Source organism: Fragaria vesca, linkage group LG6, assembly GCF_000184155.1.
Source record: "Fragaria vesca subsp. vesca linkage group LG6, FraVesHawaii_1.0, whole genome shotgun sequence".
Taxonomy (NCBI): Eukaryota; Viridiplantae; Streptophyta; class Magnoliopsida; order Rosales; family Rosaceae; genus Fragaria; species Fragaria vesca.
The window spans coordinates 33,203,994-33,221,501 of NC_020496.1; the positions used below are offsets into that span (position 1 = coordinate 33,203,994).

Here is a 17,508-nt window from a genome sequence, read left to right on the forward strand (position 1 = left end):
GAGAGAGAGAGAGAACCCCCTCTCTCGACTAATTTTTTGTTTTTTTTTTTAGATTTTGAAAAAACCTAAAGTGCATCAAAGGTTGATATGCAGTAACGCTAAAGTGCATGACATCAAATGAGCACCCCTCAATTTTAGCCTTTTACCCATGTTGGTTCACTAGGGCATCCAACTATATATCTCTAGCTCTTACAAGACTCAACATTAGCATTCGCACCATACTCTTTTTCTGGTTTGTTGAAATAACTCTAAATTGCCAATCCTCAATCTTCTTGCTGAAGATTTCTTGATATTTTAGAGCTACTTTTAACATCACGCTACTTTCAACTAGCTATATATGAGAAACTCTACCTCGCTAGTTGGGATCGAACCACGCCACGCTCTTGCATTAAAACTCTTTAAAGATGAAACTTCCAGAAAACTTCTAATTTGTGTCTCCTACGTTCTCTGTGTGTCTAATTTTAAATGGGAGTTCTCAATGAGGACATTGTTCTAATGAAGAGACATGAGAACTTTTGTATGAACGTTAGATCACATGCGCATAAAATTTTGAAAATATCAATTATAGTTTAAGACGCTCATCAAACTGTTCATTCGTAATTCCTCACTTAGTTCTAATTATAAAGTCCTCATTACAAACTCTCCCTAATTTTAAGTGCCAATAGTGAGACAAATGCTTAAAAAATTTCTTCAAATATAGCTTTCTTTTGCGTCTCGTACATGCTCAGAAACTCTCCGCGCAACCTATCCGAGAGAATAATGTTGGAACAGGGGGAACTTTCATACAAAATCTTATCTTTGATGCCCTCTCTTTTCTACGAAGCTAAATGATATATAGCTTCTATATAATCATCTAGATCATAAGTTGTCATTATTTCCCTACTGTTATCACCTACAGGAGTTTGATCTTTTAGATGTATCCGCATTAGGTGAATACCATTTGCAATTCTGTTTAATGTGATCACGCTAGATGTCAGATTTCTCGTTCTTTGAACTATCCGGCCAATGCAAAATCTCCTACTTCACCTCTAGGGACTTGAACACAAATATACAGTAAACCATTTTTCTAATAATCTTTAATTTTCTATATCACTCTCATCCAAATACTTACCTATCTCAAATTCTCGATCTTCTCCACTTCCTACTTGAATCAAAAGGAGTGGCAATCGTCTGGAGGAGGTTGATTTTGCTCACGCTGGCTTGAAGATGCAAGAACTTGAGCTTTTAGCTGAGGTTGAGGCTGACGTGAAGATGTAGGAGCTACAATTAAGCTTCAACTTGCAGTGGCACAGACCACAGAGGGTGAGGGTTAACATCATCAGAGTCATATCAAGACCAGATGCAATTTGTCGAGGTCAAGCTAATAGCTCCTTGCTATTAAATCAAGACACAATGTCCGTGATCAAGGTGAAGGTAATGACTTTGTTGATAATAATTACTTAATTAGCGTAAGATTGGATGGTGATTAACTGCTTCAAAATTAGTCACCTGACTGAAGATTGAAGACTAAGAGAGTGAGAGATGTTGAGAGAATTGAGAAATGAGAGTTAGGGATTGTCCGGTTGATAGGGAAAACTTGGTATAGTCGATCAGTTCACAAGTTGATTCATGGTATTCTCTTGGTTACTTGAAGTCATTAAAACAACCATATGGAAAATGTGATAAAATCAGTAAGAATATATAAATTCATATACTTCTATAGCTACCAATATAGATGGATGTCGGCAAGAGACGGTAGGTGCTTCGCTCATTTGGAGGAGCTTGATATAGGGTAAAGAGGTGCTGGAGTTGAGAACAAGATGGAGGGTGGGAAATGGCAGATCAATTAATGTCAAGAATGATAGATGGATTCCACAGCCACTGATATTCAAGGTGGTAACACCTAATGAAGAGCTGTGGAATATGCAGGTGACAGAGTTCATTGAACCTGGAGTAGGTTGGAGAGTAGTATTACTGCAAGCGCACTTAGCTTCCTGGATTTTGAGGTTAGAAATATTCTCATTATCCATCTTCCAATACATGATCGTCATGATATACTCATTTGGCATTGTAATAAGAATGAGAGGTATTCAGTGAAATCGGGATATTGGGTAGCTGATCAGGAATGGTGGAATGAAAGCGGGGAGTAAAATGGGAAAATAGGGCAGCATAAGGGGTGCGTTCAGTGCGGAGATGGAGAGCAAACGGCAATTCATGTTCTTTGGGAATGTAAATGGGCTCGCAAGTCGCAAGATTTGGAAGAGAATTTTCTAGAGGGACGTGTGTAGTACCCGGAGAGAGAAAGATGTGTGGCCTTTTCTTATATGTTCTAATGGTGGGAGTTAATAAGGAGCTGGAATGGTTTTGTATAATGGCGTGGTTTCTTTGGCATTAGCGCAGTGGCGTAGCCAGAAACCACAAATAAAAGAGTCAAGAGTTTAAACAATAATGCCACACAAAATAAAAATATAATTTTTATTGAATAATATAAAAACTTATAAATCATTAGAATACTTTGAAAACAAAAGCTAAATAAAATAACAAATCTCCCTAAAGTAATTATAATTGTCCTCGACGATTGCTCATATGTTGAAATTTTGGAGGAGCTTCAGATGGAGTCGACTGTTCTGCTGCTTTTATCTTACGATACTTTTCAAATAAAACTAAAACATCCATAATTGCAAGTTTTTAATTATGAAGGTTGTCGACGACATGGAAAAATTTATTGAAGGATAACAAAAAGAAATACGTAAAGAAGCGACTAGAACTGTTTATATAAAGGTGCACGAGAAATAAATCACAATAATTGATTGATTAGGAAAATATATTAATTAAAAAGAAAAAAAAAGACTAGGAATATGTTTTAATTGTAATATTAAAGGGAGATGCAATCAATCATTGATTCGGATTAGAAACCTATATTAAAAAAAAAATAAAAGAACCACACGTAACAAACACACGTGAGGAGTTGAACACTCCTCTGTCCAAATTGATTGTTGTAATTAATATTTTATATGCCAAACTTTTCTTTAATTAGTTAGAATGGTCAAAATAGTGCCAACATCACATTTTAACTGACAAATTAGATAACAATATGACCTAATAAAAAAATGTGAGGGAGGTCAGCTGAACCCCTTGACCCCCCTTCCCTACGCCCCTGATTAGCGCAATGGTAGAATTCATGGGAGGGATGCTGTTTCTGTTGATGTTCTGGTCAGTAAGATTGTGAATTGGTGGGAGTTAAATGAGAGAGCTGGGAAAGGGGAGGATGAAGGGTGGGAAGTGCTTAGACAAGAAGCTGCTGTTATAGATAGAAGGGAGACTACCTGGAAGAAGCCAAGTCCAGGAGTTGTGAAACTGAACATAGATGTGGCTGAGGATGCAAAGGGCAAGTTTCGCACAGGGGCTATAGAGCGTGATGAAAATGGTGTGTTTGGGAGTATTGGCTACACCAGGGATGGGAGTCCTCAATCCTCGTTCCAGTGAGTTCTTAGCTCCAGTCCATGGCTTACACTACTGTTTGCAGACTGGATTCTCTTGTCTGGAAATTGAAGGTGATGCTCAAAGTGTCTTTGCAGCTCTTGACTCTTTGGATGATTTTAGTGATGATGGGGCTTTGGTGGATGAAGTTAAAGTCCTGATCAGTGGCTATGAGTCTTGTAGTTGGGGTTTTGTTCCAAGGGAAGGTAATAAAGCTGCCCATCTGGTAGCTAAAACAGCCAATTCCTTCTCATATCCTACTTCCTGGTGGAAGATGACGAAATTAATATGTTTGCCTGTAGTGGAGTGTGGTACTATTCCTAACGTTTGGTTAGGTTTAACGAGGCCACTATCAACCTAACGAGGCCACTACAAAGTATAAACTCCTTGATGTATTGTTTCTCTTTATTGAATTGAAATGAATTCATTGATCAAAAAGAAAAAAGAAAAATATTGACTACTTGGGAAGATCATATATAAGTAAAACTTAGGACGAACAGATAGTATAATTATACAGTAAATACAGGATGTGTAACAGCCATTTTTGATTCGAGCAGCCTGTGGTTCTCTGCTTTTGTTCTATGTACCAGCAAGGTGGAGTGAGGATCGCGTACCTTGCTTCGAGAGTCTCCTTCCCTTATTTTCTTCTTCAATAACTCTGCAAATTGATGTAAGACTTTCAATCAACTAATAAAGTGCATGAATGTCATGTATAAATTGACAAAGAAAATTGCTTAATAAATTCAAGAGCACAGAACTATTTACACGTGAATGCAAAACAGATATATATGTATATATGTTTATAATTCATCATAATCCCAAAATGGAAATGAAGCAATTATTAGATAGCTAGGATAAGCATACTTCATCAACAGTAGCTTAGTGGACTTGACTAATTTTCTATTTGTTCACATCACAAAATGAAAAATATGAAAACTCACCGTCATGGAGAACAGATACGAAAAAATTCAGCTGTAAGTTCATAAACAAAGGGGTTGGTGCACACACCACGGTTCCCACAATTATTGGATTTAGTTCTGGTATAATTGAACCTTATGACCTATTCATACTTTATATACTTCAAATTGCTCTCGGCTCTAAAATTGGCTTGTGGCTCAAGGGAAGTCTGTTGTAAGCAGCAAATGTAACTATTCAAAATAGATTAGTCAGTAAATACAGAGAAAACTCCTTTAGTGTGGTTTGAGAAATTTGGCTACAATAACTTGCAATGACTTCTTAATGACCACATAACATACTGTCTTCATAATTTGTACGTTTTCTTTTGATTAGCTTGTTTTGTTCATGTACTGTATTTCAAACACAAAGTGTGGAAAAGTCAAGACATAAAAGTCGCATATTCAAAATCTAGGAGTATTTTAACCAAGTAACTTGCATAACTAGTGGTAAGCCCTGAACTAGAATATTAGAATGAGATCAATTACACTGTTGAGCACCAATATTACTATATGGAACTGAATTACTTAGGTTGATTGGTCAAAGCAAGGCATAGACTCAAATTAAATAAATTTTAGGTCAAAGAAATGTGCATCTGCATACCGATTCTTTCGTATATAATAGAAGCATATTCAGTTCCACCACTTTTCTGTGCAAAACAGGATATATCGAGATACATCTGGCTTGAAGGTCGTATTCTAGCATCCACCATCCATTGCAATACCTTTGGAGAAACACCAGTTCAGATCAATGTATATAACTGTAAAGTGGAAATGTGAAACTTCCATCAAGGCATTGATAGCACAAGTATCATTCTTCCTAATTCCATATAGAAGCATACAAATGAACATTATGCATGCAATCACAAAGTATTGGTGGTTTATTTCAGAGCTCAGAGCTTCAGTAGTCAATCAGGGTGCTTCAGCCAACCGTTCAACTGGTAGTTAGTAGTTACCCATATTCATAAATTTAAGATTAATCTCCATAGGGAGAGAAATTTTCAACAGCTGAGCCTGATGCCAGCATAAGCACATAATGGTAGGTTAGTCGTAATTTCAATTCTCTAACTATTAAACAAATGGGAGCTTCGATGTATCACATGCATAAATTATGCAACAGCAATATCAACTAAGAATCAGGTATCCACAGTATTAATTTCAGACTTGGATTGTTCGCCATCATATCATTTCTGTGACTAAGGAAAATAGCTAGATGCAAACTATTGTTGCATAACTTCAAAAAAATCAGAAATTGGAAATTGGACTTGTAGGTTACCTCAATATATTTCCTCCAACTTCCAACAGACAAAAGATTCTTCAACAAAATTGAGTAAGTATCGAAGTTGATATCACCATTGGATGCAACTATCTTGTAGAACAACTGTGCAGTGAGAAAAAGAGAGGAGAAAGAGAGTGAGTTAAAAGTGTCAGCAATAACAAAAAATAACCCACAAATAATCAAACGCTGCTGGTATATGCATATCGTTCAAAATGCAGTGACTTCAGTAAAAAAATTAATGTGTTGCTTATGTAAATTTGTAATGTGCATAAAAATAAAAAAATAAAAAAAAACAATATATAAATAAAAATGCATGGTAACGTGGTATGGTAATATTTAGCCATAAAATATTGGGAAATGCAATAGTACCTTCATCATAGCCTCTGTCTTTCCGCTTCTTCCCATAATCTGCAGAAGCTGATTCATAAGCCCGACTGAAAGTCTAGGTAATGAGGGCTCTATTACCTTAATCAATTGTATTGTTGTTCTCCAATCTTGTAATCTTCATTCAAATTTCAACTATCAGTTGCTCAACAAGAATAGATGAAAGGGATATGCCAAAAACATGGAAGCTATACTACTTCAGTGAAGCAACTTTGAATAATTGCAAATAGAGCATAAAACTGAAGCAGTCAGAACTCAGAAGTGGACCAATATATCAATCAAACACGGTTCAGTGCATTATTGTAACAACAAACCAAGCAATATATAAAAATATTCTTAGGTAAATATATATGTTCACATATTTTGTTGACAGAAGGAAACACAGAAATATTAATGTCTAAGTTTTCATGATGGACACTATTGATGCATATTGGATCAAACAAGGAAAGCACTTTATTCAGGAATATCTTACGAATATAGCAAGTATAAGAATATTTTATTTTATCCAACCTAGTTAAGATTATCTCGGTTAAGTGCTTCCATAGCAGTTTTTTATTTATTAAATGAGCAGTTGGTTAAATTAATGTCTAAGTTTCCATGTGTGCAAGTTAAGAACAGATGATATATCAATTAACAATGATAGGGAAAAACTGAAAAAACACATTGTTCAACAAGTGCAAAAAGAAAAAGAAAGTGCACTCACAAGCTACAAGCCGAAACCATTTCGAAGAAAATGGCATCATTGAAAGGAATTTCTTTCTCTCTCATGAGTTCTGCCAGAATAAGAACTCTAGAGGGAAGGCCTCCTTTGTTGAAAGCTCTCATCAAAGCTGCACATGCGATAGCATCTGGTTGGATACCATTTATTCCCATCTCTTGAAATAGCTCACAAGCCTTTTCCCAGTTCTCTGAGAAACAAAGAAAAAAATGAATCCCACAGGTACTCCATCCTATCAGTCTCCATTGTCAAAGTATGTCCCAATCTTACCTGCAGCACTATACGCATGTAACATTGCAGTATATGTAACTATATCAGGAGGACAACCAGCCATCTTCATCGAGTTGAATACAGATTCCGCTTCCAACAGTTGGCCCTGCATTTTGGTTATGAAGAAAGGTCAGAAAATAGTTTGACAAATGTCACAAGAAACAAATAATCTACAAAATGGCAACTTGATTAAAAGAAAATAATAATAAGAAAAGAAAAGGAAACATTACCTTCTTGCTGTAGGCACAGAGCACAGATGAGTACACTTCTTTGGATAAAGGAATTTTCAAATCCACCATTTCATCAAAAAAAGTTATCGCCTCACTGTATTTCGACATCTTACAACAACCACTTATCAACACATTGAAAGTAACAGAATCCGGTTTCACTTTCTTCTTTCTCATCAATTGATACAAGTTTATAGCTTTCTCATGTTCTCCCAAATTCATATAGCTTCCAATAGCTGAATTATACGCAATTGTGTTCAGTACTATGCCTCGCAGCTTGGCTGCTGAAAGTATGGTATCAATTTTCACCTTCTGGCCACATTGTCCACAAGCAGCCAAAAGGGTACATATAGAGACTATGTTTGGATGAATTCCATCTTGCTCCATCTCACGCAAGACCTCAACAGCTTCGGCTAATAAGCCACTGGATCCATAGGCATTAATCAGTGCGTTGTAGCTCACAAGGTTTGGCTTCAAGTGGTTGGATTTCATCCTGTCAAAAACTTCCCTAGCCTTTTTAGGATGTTGTGATCTTCCATAAGCATTGAGTAAAGATGTATATGACACAACATCAGGCCGGAAACTACTTTTCTTCATCTCATTAAATACTGACGCCGCCTCTGTGCACATCCCACGTGAAGCATATGCACCTAACAGTGCATTATAGGAAACAATGTTAGGTTTTAGCCCTTCTGCAAGAATTGTATTAAATATGGCTGTGCAATTGTCTATCTGTCCGCTCACAGAATACAATTGAATGATGCTGGTGAATGTTACAATGTCAGGGCGACATTCTGCTCCCTTATCTCTCATGGAACTGAAAATATCCATTGCTTTTCCATACTGTCCAAGCTTCACTAGGCAATATATAACAATATTGAGGGTTGTAGTGTCTGGACGGACATTTGTTCCCTTCATAAGTTCAAAATAAGACAAAGCTTTTGAATATTGAGCCCCAGTTTTGTACGCAGACAAAACAATATTGTGAGTCACAAGATCAGGTCCAACTCCATTATCTGTCATTTTCTTGCAAGCTTTTAACGCTTCTCTCCAGTTTCCACTAGATCCACATGCATTGATCAAGTTGTTATATGTTGACCGACTAGGAGGGATCTGCACATACAAGGATAGGTTATGAAAATCTCTTCAAGATGTGATGTCAATTAATATAAAGCAATATTACTGGACATTGGATCAAAGGAATACCACTGATCATGAATATTCCATCATCAGTCATAACTATAATACCCAGACCATAATTACAATAAAGTTTGCATAAACTTGAGCAGTATCTGATTCAACTAGCACAGAATCTTGGATTCATAAAGATATATGTCACTGGATGTGGTCCATCATTTAAACTTTCAATGGAAGCTCAGTATGATAGAGGAAGGAAAGTTAAACAAAAAAGCAATTGATCAAGTGCCATTCAGCAAGCTTTGAATGCCAACAAGTTGAGACATAACTCGATTTTTGTGAAATGTGTGGACTCTAAGATAGTCCTTTCAAATCAGGGATCCAATACCAGTAGTAAATAGTAATATTAAGCACCATAAAAGGGTAGATGGCAACTTGAGCAATCAGAAGTGAGGACATAACTAAATCAACATTTGATCCAATCTAAAATTTAAAGCAGTGGACTATGTAAATGAGCCAGAACAACATTAAGCAATCAATAAACATGATTCTCAATGCGACCAACAGTATCATGCAAACCGTAAGTTAATTACTAAAATAACCCCCTTCCGAAAAGAAAACAGAATGAGTGGTCATTTCATGTGATACAGACATTTTATACCATGCATCATTAGAGAAATCAAAGAAAAAAGAAAGTTGCTCACATCAAATCACACCCACTAAGATTGTTTAGGGAAGAGGAATACAAAAATTACACACAGCTGCACGCAGCATGTCATCCATAATGTTCATGGCCCAGCGCCATTGACCTGCTCGACCATGCGCATTGATAAGAGCATTGTAGGACTCGGCATCAGGTTTGCACCTACAAAAAGTTCATTGTACCAATATTACTTGTTATAGTTGATCAAAAGAATCATAAGGTAAGCTTACAACAGACAGATTTAGAAGTCCAAGAACGTTAGTTTCTCTATGTTCTTAGTATATTTGGGTTCATTGACGAGAATGAGAGAACCACAACAATATTTCTGTAATTTGGCTGACACATTTTGGACAGCCTATATAACTAGAGAGGAGGTAGGAATCCTTAAGGCTATTTGGCCATACCTCCTCTTTCTCTCCGTTAATCTCTCCATCTCTATTTTTTTCAGGAGAATTCTAAAACTGTAGATTAGGACTTGGAAGCACTTTAGAATTCTTAATCTCTATTTGAGGTTCTGTGTGAAACCCAAGATGCTACCCGATACTCTAATCTAACTACAACACTTTATCCATTAGCTAATTTTTCAGTTCCCTTTCTTTTGCTTCCATCCTTACTTCTTATAGGAAGGCAACAACTTATTCTGCGCTAAATTCACTATAGATGAGGAAATGCATGCACTTAAATGAAAATCAAACTTGAGATATCGCTCCATTCTTGCCTAAATTCTGATCAACCAGTTAGGAGAAGCAAAAGTGAGAAAAAAACAAAGAAGGCAATACCTCCATTCCTGCATTTCGAAAAACAAGCCGCGAGCTTGATCAACAAGAGTATGCCTGGCGTGCAATCTGATCAGCATGTTGTAAATATCGGTGCGAGCACAGTAGTTCTTGAGGGTCTTCATCCACCGGAACACTTGCATACAGTGATCCACCGACCCCCTCGCCGCCATCTCCTACAAATTCAAGCACAATTATCAATCTCACAAACCCAAATGTAAGCTCAGGCTAACGATTCTAATCAAGAATGAACCTTACTCTGATCAAAATCGGGAAATTCTTCCGGGCGAAGCGTCCGACCCATCGGTTGAGCACGCCGTCGATATCGTCGTAGCGGCGGAGCTGATAGACGCGATGGACGACGTCGGAGACGGACCAGTCCTTCTGGAAAGGGTCGGTTTGGAGGCGGAGGCGGTGGTGCTTGGGGATGTCTCGCTTCCGGAGGCCGCTGATTTGGGTGGAGAGGGTGTGAGTGGCGGCGTCGTAGTCGACGGAGACGTGCTTCTTCTCTTTGAAGGGAGTTGAGTCGGTCTTGTTGTTGTTGTTGCAGAGAATTCGGTGGAGGAGGGGTGGCTGAGATAATAGAGTCGCCATTGGGAGGGACCTACATGTGCAGCTCAACTGTGGTAGTGTCTTCGTTTATACAACTTTGGATAGGGTGCTCCTCATATAACCCCTGGTTTCAAGAGATTGGCTGATAAAAGGAATAAGGTGGATTGTTAGAAATGGTGCTCAAATAAATTTTTGGTTTTAATTTGATTCTTACTGTTGATAGAAAATCACGCAGCTATTTAAAACATCTTCACGCTCGTATAAAAAATCTATTAGTTTTACTCTCATTCTTATCTCGCCGTGCAAATGCACCTATTAATGCGGGCCCAAGCCGCATCCACGCATTCTCCAAACTTGCGGTAATAGGTGTGGTGTGGAATGTTACGGAAACGCACAATACTCATTCGTCGGTTTAACGTTGTTAGTGATTTCAGACTTTGACCCGAAATCCAAGCTCAAGACTTAGATCAACAAAATGAAATGGTGAACATGCATTAAAAAAAATTTGATCAAACTACTCTTTCTTTCAAACCCAAGCCCAAACTACACTTAGGCCCAACAACTTCCTTCTCACGTTTCTCTATTGTGTTTAAATCTCTTCCCTGCCAGCAGCAGCAAAATACCTAGTATGTTCAAATCTTACCTCCCTGCACAACAAATACCTAGTCTGATCTATAATTTCCCCACAAATCATCACCTTATCTTATTAAGAGAGGTCTTTAAGCTAGTTAAGAAACATCACCTTCTTCCTCAAACCATGAGATCACAATTTCCAAGCCATCTCTTGCACCTCTCCCCAGATTTCATAGTTTGTTGCTACATCAGCAATTATCAATCCCTACAACAAATCACAATTATCTAGAAGAACCACCTTAAGCAACCTTTCATGTTTTTAGGGCAGAAGTTTGGTGTAAATTGACAATGAAGTCTATTATTCATAAAATTAGAGAGCTTGAATCATCTCAATACCTCAAAGCTCTGCCTATAAAAGGAGGAGTTTAGAACATAAACGATCATCAAGCAATTCAACCCATAAACACTTAGACATAACCTTCAAGCTTTTAAGCATTCAAGCCCCTCATGCCTTCAAGCTCTAAGTCTAGTTAGTCTCTCCCTCCAAACAACCACTCCTAAGCCTCAGTCGTTCTAGAAACCTGTTTACCCATCAAAACCCTCTAAATATTTTCACCACAGTGCGTTTTTAGCTCCCACGCCACACTCACACTGTCAAACCCTTTTCTGGTTTTCCATATGTCTTGAATCACGAACATTAATCACAATTTAGATTGAAGTTGGTCTAGTAATCACTTAATTTGAAAAAGGACGTCCCTTACATTTTGACAACTCCAAAGGGGACTAGGTTGTGATCCAAGCTATGGCTCCAAGCAAAAAAAAGGGTGCACGCTCCCAAGAGGCAGTTAGTGAATCCACTACAAGGCGCCAATCCCAGCAGCGTGAAGAGCATCATCTAGATATTCATGAAGAAGTTCAAGAAGAAATAATCTAACTGACCTTGTGTATACCCTCACCAACTTGTCAGAGACACAGATAGAGCTCTTGCAGGCTATTAGAGAGCTGAAAAATTCCAACTCTGCACCAAAACCAAGCACTGAGCAGAATGAAAAGGTATCTCAAAAAGAGTCAGCAACTACAGAGGATGTAGTCGTCAAAAAGGTCCATCCTTTGTTACTTAAGAGGATGTAGTCGTTATGCTAGAAAAGGAGTTGCACCGCACAAATGAGGACTGGAAGTACATCCCTCAACCTCCCTATCCATCAAGCTTAATTTCCTTGCCTTACCCCTAAGGATATGAAACACCTGCTTTTGCTCTCTTCGACAGGAGGAAAGGGCCCCAAAGAGCACATAAGTCATTTCATTGATGCACTCGGACCTCATGCCAGAGATCACAACCTCAGGCTTCGTGAGTTCTCAAAAACACTCATTGATTGTGCTTATACATGGTACACTACACTGGCTGCAGGCTCCATTCGAACTTGGGAGGATTTAGCAATCCGAATCTGCAAGAAATACTACGATCATGAAGAAAGAGTGACCATCACTCAGCTCAACTACATTCATCAAATATCAAGTGAAAACCTTGTTGATTTCGTTTACAGGTTTCGCAACTTGGCCTTTAACTGTTATGATGAAAAAGGAGAATAGTCTCTTGTGCAAATGAGTGCTAGTAATATGCTGCCGGAATACAGGGTTTACTTAAAGAATGTAGGCATCAACCAGTTCTCTGGATTAATGGATGTAATTAAAATGACAAGCATGTTTGTGAAGGCACAAAAGAGATAGAGGTCAGAAAAAAAAGATACACATCAAACCCTCTCAATTGAAGACAAGCCTTCATACAAAAGAAAGTGAGAAACTTACCCGGCCATTCCCTACGGCAATGAGGAGTTTCATGCTATACTAGACTCCATGTTTGCCAACGACATCATCAAACCACCACGGCCATAAAAGCCACCTTCAAGGGAAGAAAAGGGTGATCCTCGCTACTGTCGTTACCATCAATTTGTCGGACATCCAAGTCCAGCTTGCCAGGTCTTGCGAAGGATTGTTTATGAGAAGATAAATGATAGAACACTTGAATTATCCACTAAGCGACAATTTATTGATGAAGATCCACTGCTAAAGCGCGAAGGAAAGGAGACATGTGTTATGGTTATTGTCATACATTACCTAAATGATCACATGTCATGCATTACCTAAATGCAATATGTAAGTACCAATGCTCACATGCCATTGATCGGTTGACTTGGAGCAGGTACTCTAAACCTCAGGGTTATGATACCCTATGGTCATACTTGAACAATCATGCACCTGCAAACCAGTACTTGGCGGCTTTAGTTAATCATGCTAATCAATGCAGGAAAACAAATCAAGTGTACCATTACAATGAAGCAAGCAGGGTTCATTCCCGAGGTGAAACAAGTTGGGCCTACTATGTAACGGAAGTAAAAGATGTGATCGAACAATACCTTAACAAAAACAGTAGGCCTACAGCCACGCAAGTACTCCAGCACAAACCCAAATTCAAGTCCTTGTTAGACCAGTTGGAGTATGGTCCGCAAGCTAGGGAAGCTGCTGCTGAAGCCCTGATGCGCATCTCTAAAGAATATGGGCCACAATATTTTGCTGCGGAGACAAGGAAAATAGTGTCTATGTTGGAAAATGATAATGTTATTATATTCACAAATGCAAACATGGAGGTTTTGTATCCAGACCATAGGAGGCCTCTCTACTTGGAAGCTCAAATAAATGATGTGTTTATGAGAAGAGCACTTGTTGACACGGGGTCCTCATTTAACATCGATCATTCCACTGTATGTCCTTAAAGCTACAAGGATCCCGAAGTCAAGGATTGTCAAGACTAAGTTGAAGATATTGGCTTTGGTGAGGCGGACGAAACTTCAATAGGCTATATACAATTGGATCTCAAGTTCGGGCCAATTTGATCATGGACAAAGTTCCAAGTTTTAGATGTCGACACAAGCTACCATGCCTTGATAGGGTGACCTTGGCTCAACAAGCACAAGTTGATACCATCCATCTACCATTAATGTCTCAAAGGCCAAATTGGACTCAAGCCTATAAGAATTTCAAGGAATCAATTATCATTCCATCAAAGTGAGACTCATTACATTAAGGCTGAATACTATGACAGAGTTCATAGTAGATGGAGGATCTATTCACTTTAGAGTTTCTAGCATGCCTCTGCCATCATGATGTAACGTCAGAGATATCAGTGGGGGAATCTATCAGCAGTAGTGAGACAAGGAATGAGAGCCAATGCTTATGCTCAAGAGCCACCAATGTGTTCAAAGGTGGTGTTGCCTAACGGGCGCACCATCTACTGCTTATAACGGGTTGAGGGGCTTGGTTGCAACTTGTGGAAAGGCCCCAAACAAAGGAGTGTCATGGAAAATGTGTGTCTTAGCACTGAGGAAAGGACTTCTATGGCATCTGAAACTCCGGTCCTTCAAGAAGCGTTACCAGCCCCAAGATGCTTGCAAGATGGATCCAATGTAGTAGTTGAAGACACAGAATCAATGAACCTGAGAGATGACCCTACAGTACAAAAAATCATACTCATCAGTAGTAATCTAGTAATCTAAGAAAAAGAAGATATGGTCGCATTGCTCAATGCGTTCAAAGATGTTTTTGCTTACAGCTATGATAAGATGCCTGGTTTGGATCCAAACCTTGTGTGTCATACCTTGAATGTAGAGCCAGGAGCTAGACCGGTGGTACAAGTGAGGAACTATCACCATGGTGATGAGTTACAAATCAAGGAAGAAATCAAGAAGCTTCTAGCTTGTGGTTTCATCAAGCCTATCAAGCACCCCACCTAGCTTGCAAATATTGTTCCTGTGAAAATGAAAAATGATCAAGTCAGAATTTACATTGATTTTAGAGACCTGAGCCGAGCTTGTCCTAAGGATGAATTTCCATTACCAAACATGGAGATGCTCATTGATTCAACTTCAGGCCAAAGCATGCTCTCCTTTATGGATGGTTTTAGCAGGTATAACTAGATCAAGATTGCGGCTAGAGATGCTGAGAGGACTGCATTCTGCACACCTTATTGAAATTTTCATTAGACAGTCATGCCATTTGGCTTGAAGAACGTCGGTGCGGCATATCAGCGAGCAATGACTTATATTTTCCATGACATGATAGGGAAAGAAGTCGAAGATTATGATGATGATCTAGTGGTGAAGTCAAAGACAAGAGGAGAACACTTGGGCATACTGCGAAAAGTTCCAAAAAGAGGGTGGAAGTTATTCCCCTTCGTAAAGCCAACGAAGCTGCATTATGTAACTTCATAAGAGAATACATTTTGTGCAGGCATGGAATACCCTACAAGATAATCACAGACAATGGAACTCCCTTTTGTAAACCAAGAAGTTAGCAACATGCTTAAAGGATATGGAATCAAGCTCCGCAAGTCCACTCCTTATTACCCTCAGGGAAACGGCCAAGCGAAAGCTACAAACATTACGCTATTGAGAATTTTGAGTAAAATGGTGTCCGAGTACGAGCAAAGATGGAGCACTCATCTTCCAGATGGTTTGTGGGCCTTCCGCACCTCTCCCCGCACTGCCATAGGTTTCTCCTCTTATTGGTGTATGGATCAGAAACAATATCTCTGGTAGAACTAGCAGTTCCAACAACAGGAGTTTTAACAGTGAATGACACAAAATGGGATGCGAAGTCTTGCATTGATTACACGGCTCATAGATCTGGAAGCTATAGATGAACAAAGACAACAAGCTGAGGAGAATATGACAGCATATCACGGGACAATTACTCAAGCCTACAACAGAACAGTCAAAGAAAGAATTTTCAAAGAAGGTGACCTTGTGCTTAGAATAGTTGATTAGGTAAGGAAGCAAGTCTCAGGTCCCTTAAAGTTTGCACCACAGTGGGAAAGGCCATTCGTCATCAAAGAATCCCATAGCGGTGACTACTATGTGCTTGCCTCGACAACTTATTAAACTCTCACAATCCCTATCAACTGTTAACGACAAATGGTTGAAGCCCTGCTACTGTTAATCTCGCAACTTCAGTTGTTTTATTTTCTGCAAGAACTGCTTCTTCAATACTCTTGACTCTTTGTAAGCACACCACTACGGTGATGTTGCACCCTTTTGTAATCTTTCCAGTAGAAAAATTGAAGAAGCATTTATGAATAATGGTACCTCTCATCCCAATTTCCTGCACCTAGTTAAAAAAAAAACAAAAAAAAAAGGAGAAATTTTATTCACACACCTCTAAATATTAAATGCAAATCCACATTGTTCTGTTTTGAGAAAATTCCCACCAGCCATAAATTCAGAGTAATTTTTCCGACTAACAAAATAAAATTTTAAAATGCCCATAAACCCAATAGACTCCTAAGATCTATTCCCACTAACAAAACTTTTGACTTTTTGTGTTTTTTTCCTGACTAGATTACCCCTGCCTCTTATCTCTCATCTCTTTTTCATGTCCACTCATTCGTATATGCTCTCTCTCTCTCTGACACGATCTGGTTCACCTCTATGGCTCCATCACCACGCTTTCACCTCCATCACTACGCCATCATCTCCGGCGGTGACCAGCGTCTCTCTTGCGCCGATCTCCGGCTCGATCTGGTTCAGCTTCATCGTCACACCGGCTAAATCCTTCACCTCTAGCTCGTCATAATGTCAACATCGGCATCGAAGCCGCATCTCTTCAATTCCACCACCACAACAGTACCTATCAAATCTGAGTGATCTCCAAGCACTGAGGCCCGTACTCGGAGTCATCGTTGGAGCTCGTCGGGTTGCTGAAGGCCGGTTTAGATCTGAGGGAGAGAAGCAATGCCGGTGAGAGGTGGAGGTGCTCTGACAAGAGGTGGAGATCCATGGCTTATGCAAGACAAATCAATGATATCTTGTATGGTGGTTGTGAGAGGAAGGTAAATGCAATGTTATGGATTTGCTTCTTCTTCTTCACCTCTGCCTCCGTCTCTTTCGTCATCTGGGTTCTTGTTGTTAGTGGGGTTAGAGAGTTTTATCAAATTAACTTGCTGCATTCAATTTGGTGTGAACACTCGGTCATAGATTTTCAGAGAAGTTGTTGGTTCCTAAATTACATGGCTAGTTATATATCCTTAATTTCTTAGAGGGTTTCGAGTTTATGCCCAAATTTAATTCAGTTTCCCTTTATCTCTTATTCTAAACCCTTCTTATTTCGAGTTGATGTACAACTAGAATAATACCAGTGTTTAGCATGATAATGCGCTGTGTCAAGGATCTTGAACATATAATCCATTAATTAAATAGGATGGATGTATGAATATATGATATTCATAAGGGGGCGGATCCATGACATACAAGATTATAATCAAAATTATAACCAAAATATCAACCATTAGATCTATTAACAATTAACGGTTGAAATTAACCATAAAACTAAAAAAAAAATTCTTTTGTTTTCTTTTTATTTTAATCAATTAAGGAAATCTATCTATTAAAAACATAATGAAAATTGATGATTACCTACACTCTAGTT

The 17,508-nt window shown here is 38.7% G+C and overlaps 1 protein-coding gene across 1 annotated transcript; it reads right to left on the reverse strand.

Annotated features, from left to right (window-relative positions):
• Positions 1-3,912: 3,912 nt before the first annotated feature.
• LOC101308989 (pentatricopeptide repeat-containing protein At2g41720-like) lies at positions 3,913-10,502 on the reverse strand. Its single transcript, XM_004304296.1, has 10 exons — positions 10,165-10,502; positions 9,910-10,082; positions 9,187-9,292; positions 7,294-8,403; positions 7,064-7,169; positions 6,779-6,983; positions 6,061-6,193; positions 5,689-5,793; positions 5,017-5,137; positions 3,913-4,117 (listed from the first exon to the last, which is right to left on the reverse strand). The coding sequence occupies exons 1-10, from the start codon at positions 10,498-10,500 to the stop codon at positions 3,969-3,971; spliced, it is 2,544 nt and encodes an 847-aa protein (XP_004304344.1). The 5' UTR covers positions 10,501-10,502; the 3' UTR covers positions 3,913-3,968.
• Positions 10,503-17,508: the final 7,006 nt, after the last annotated feature.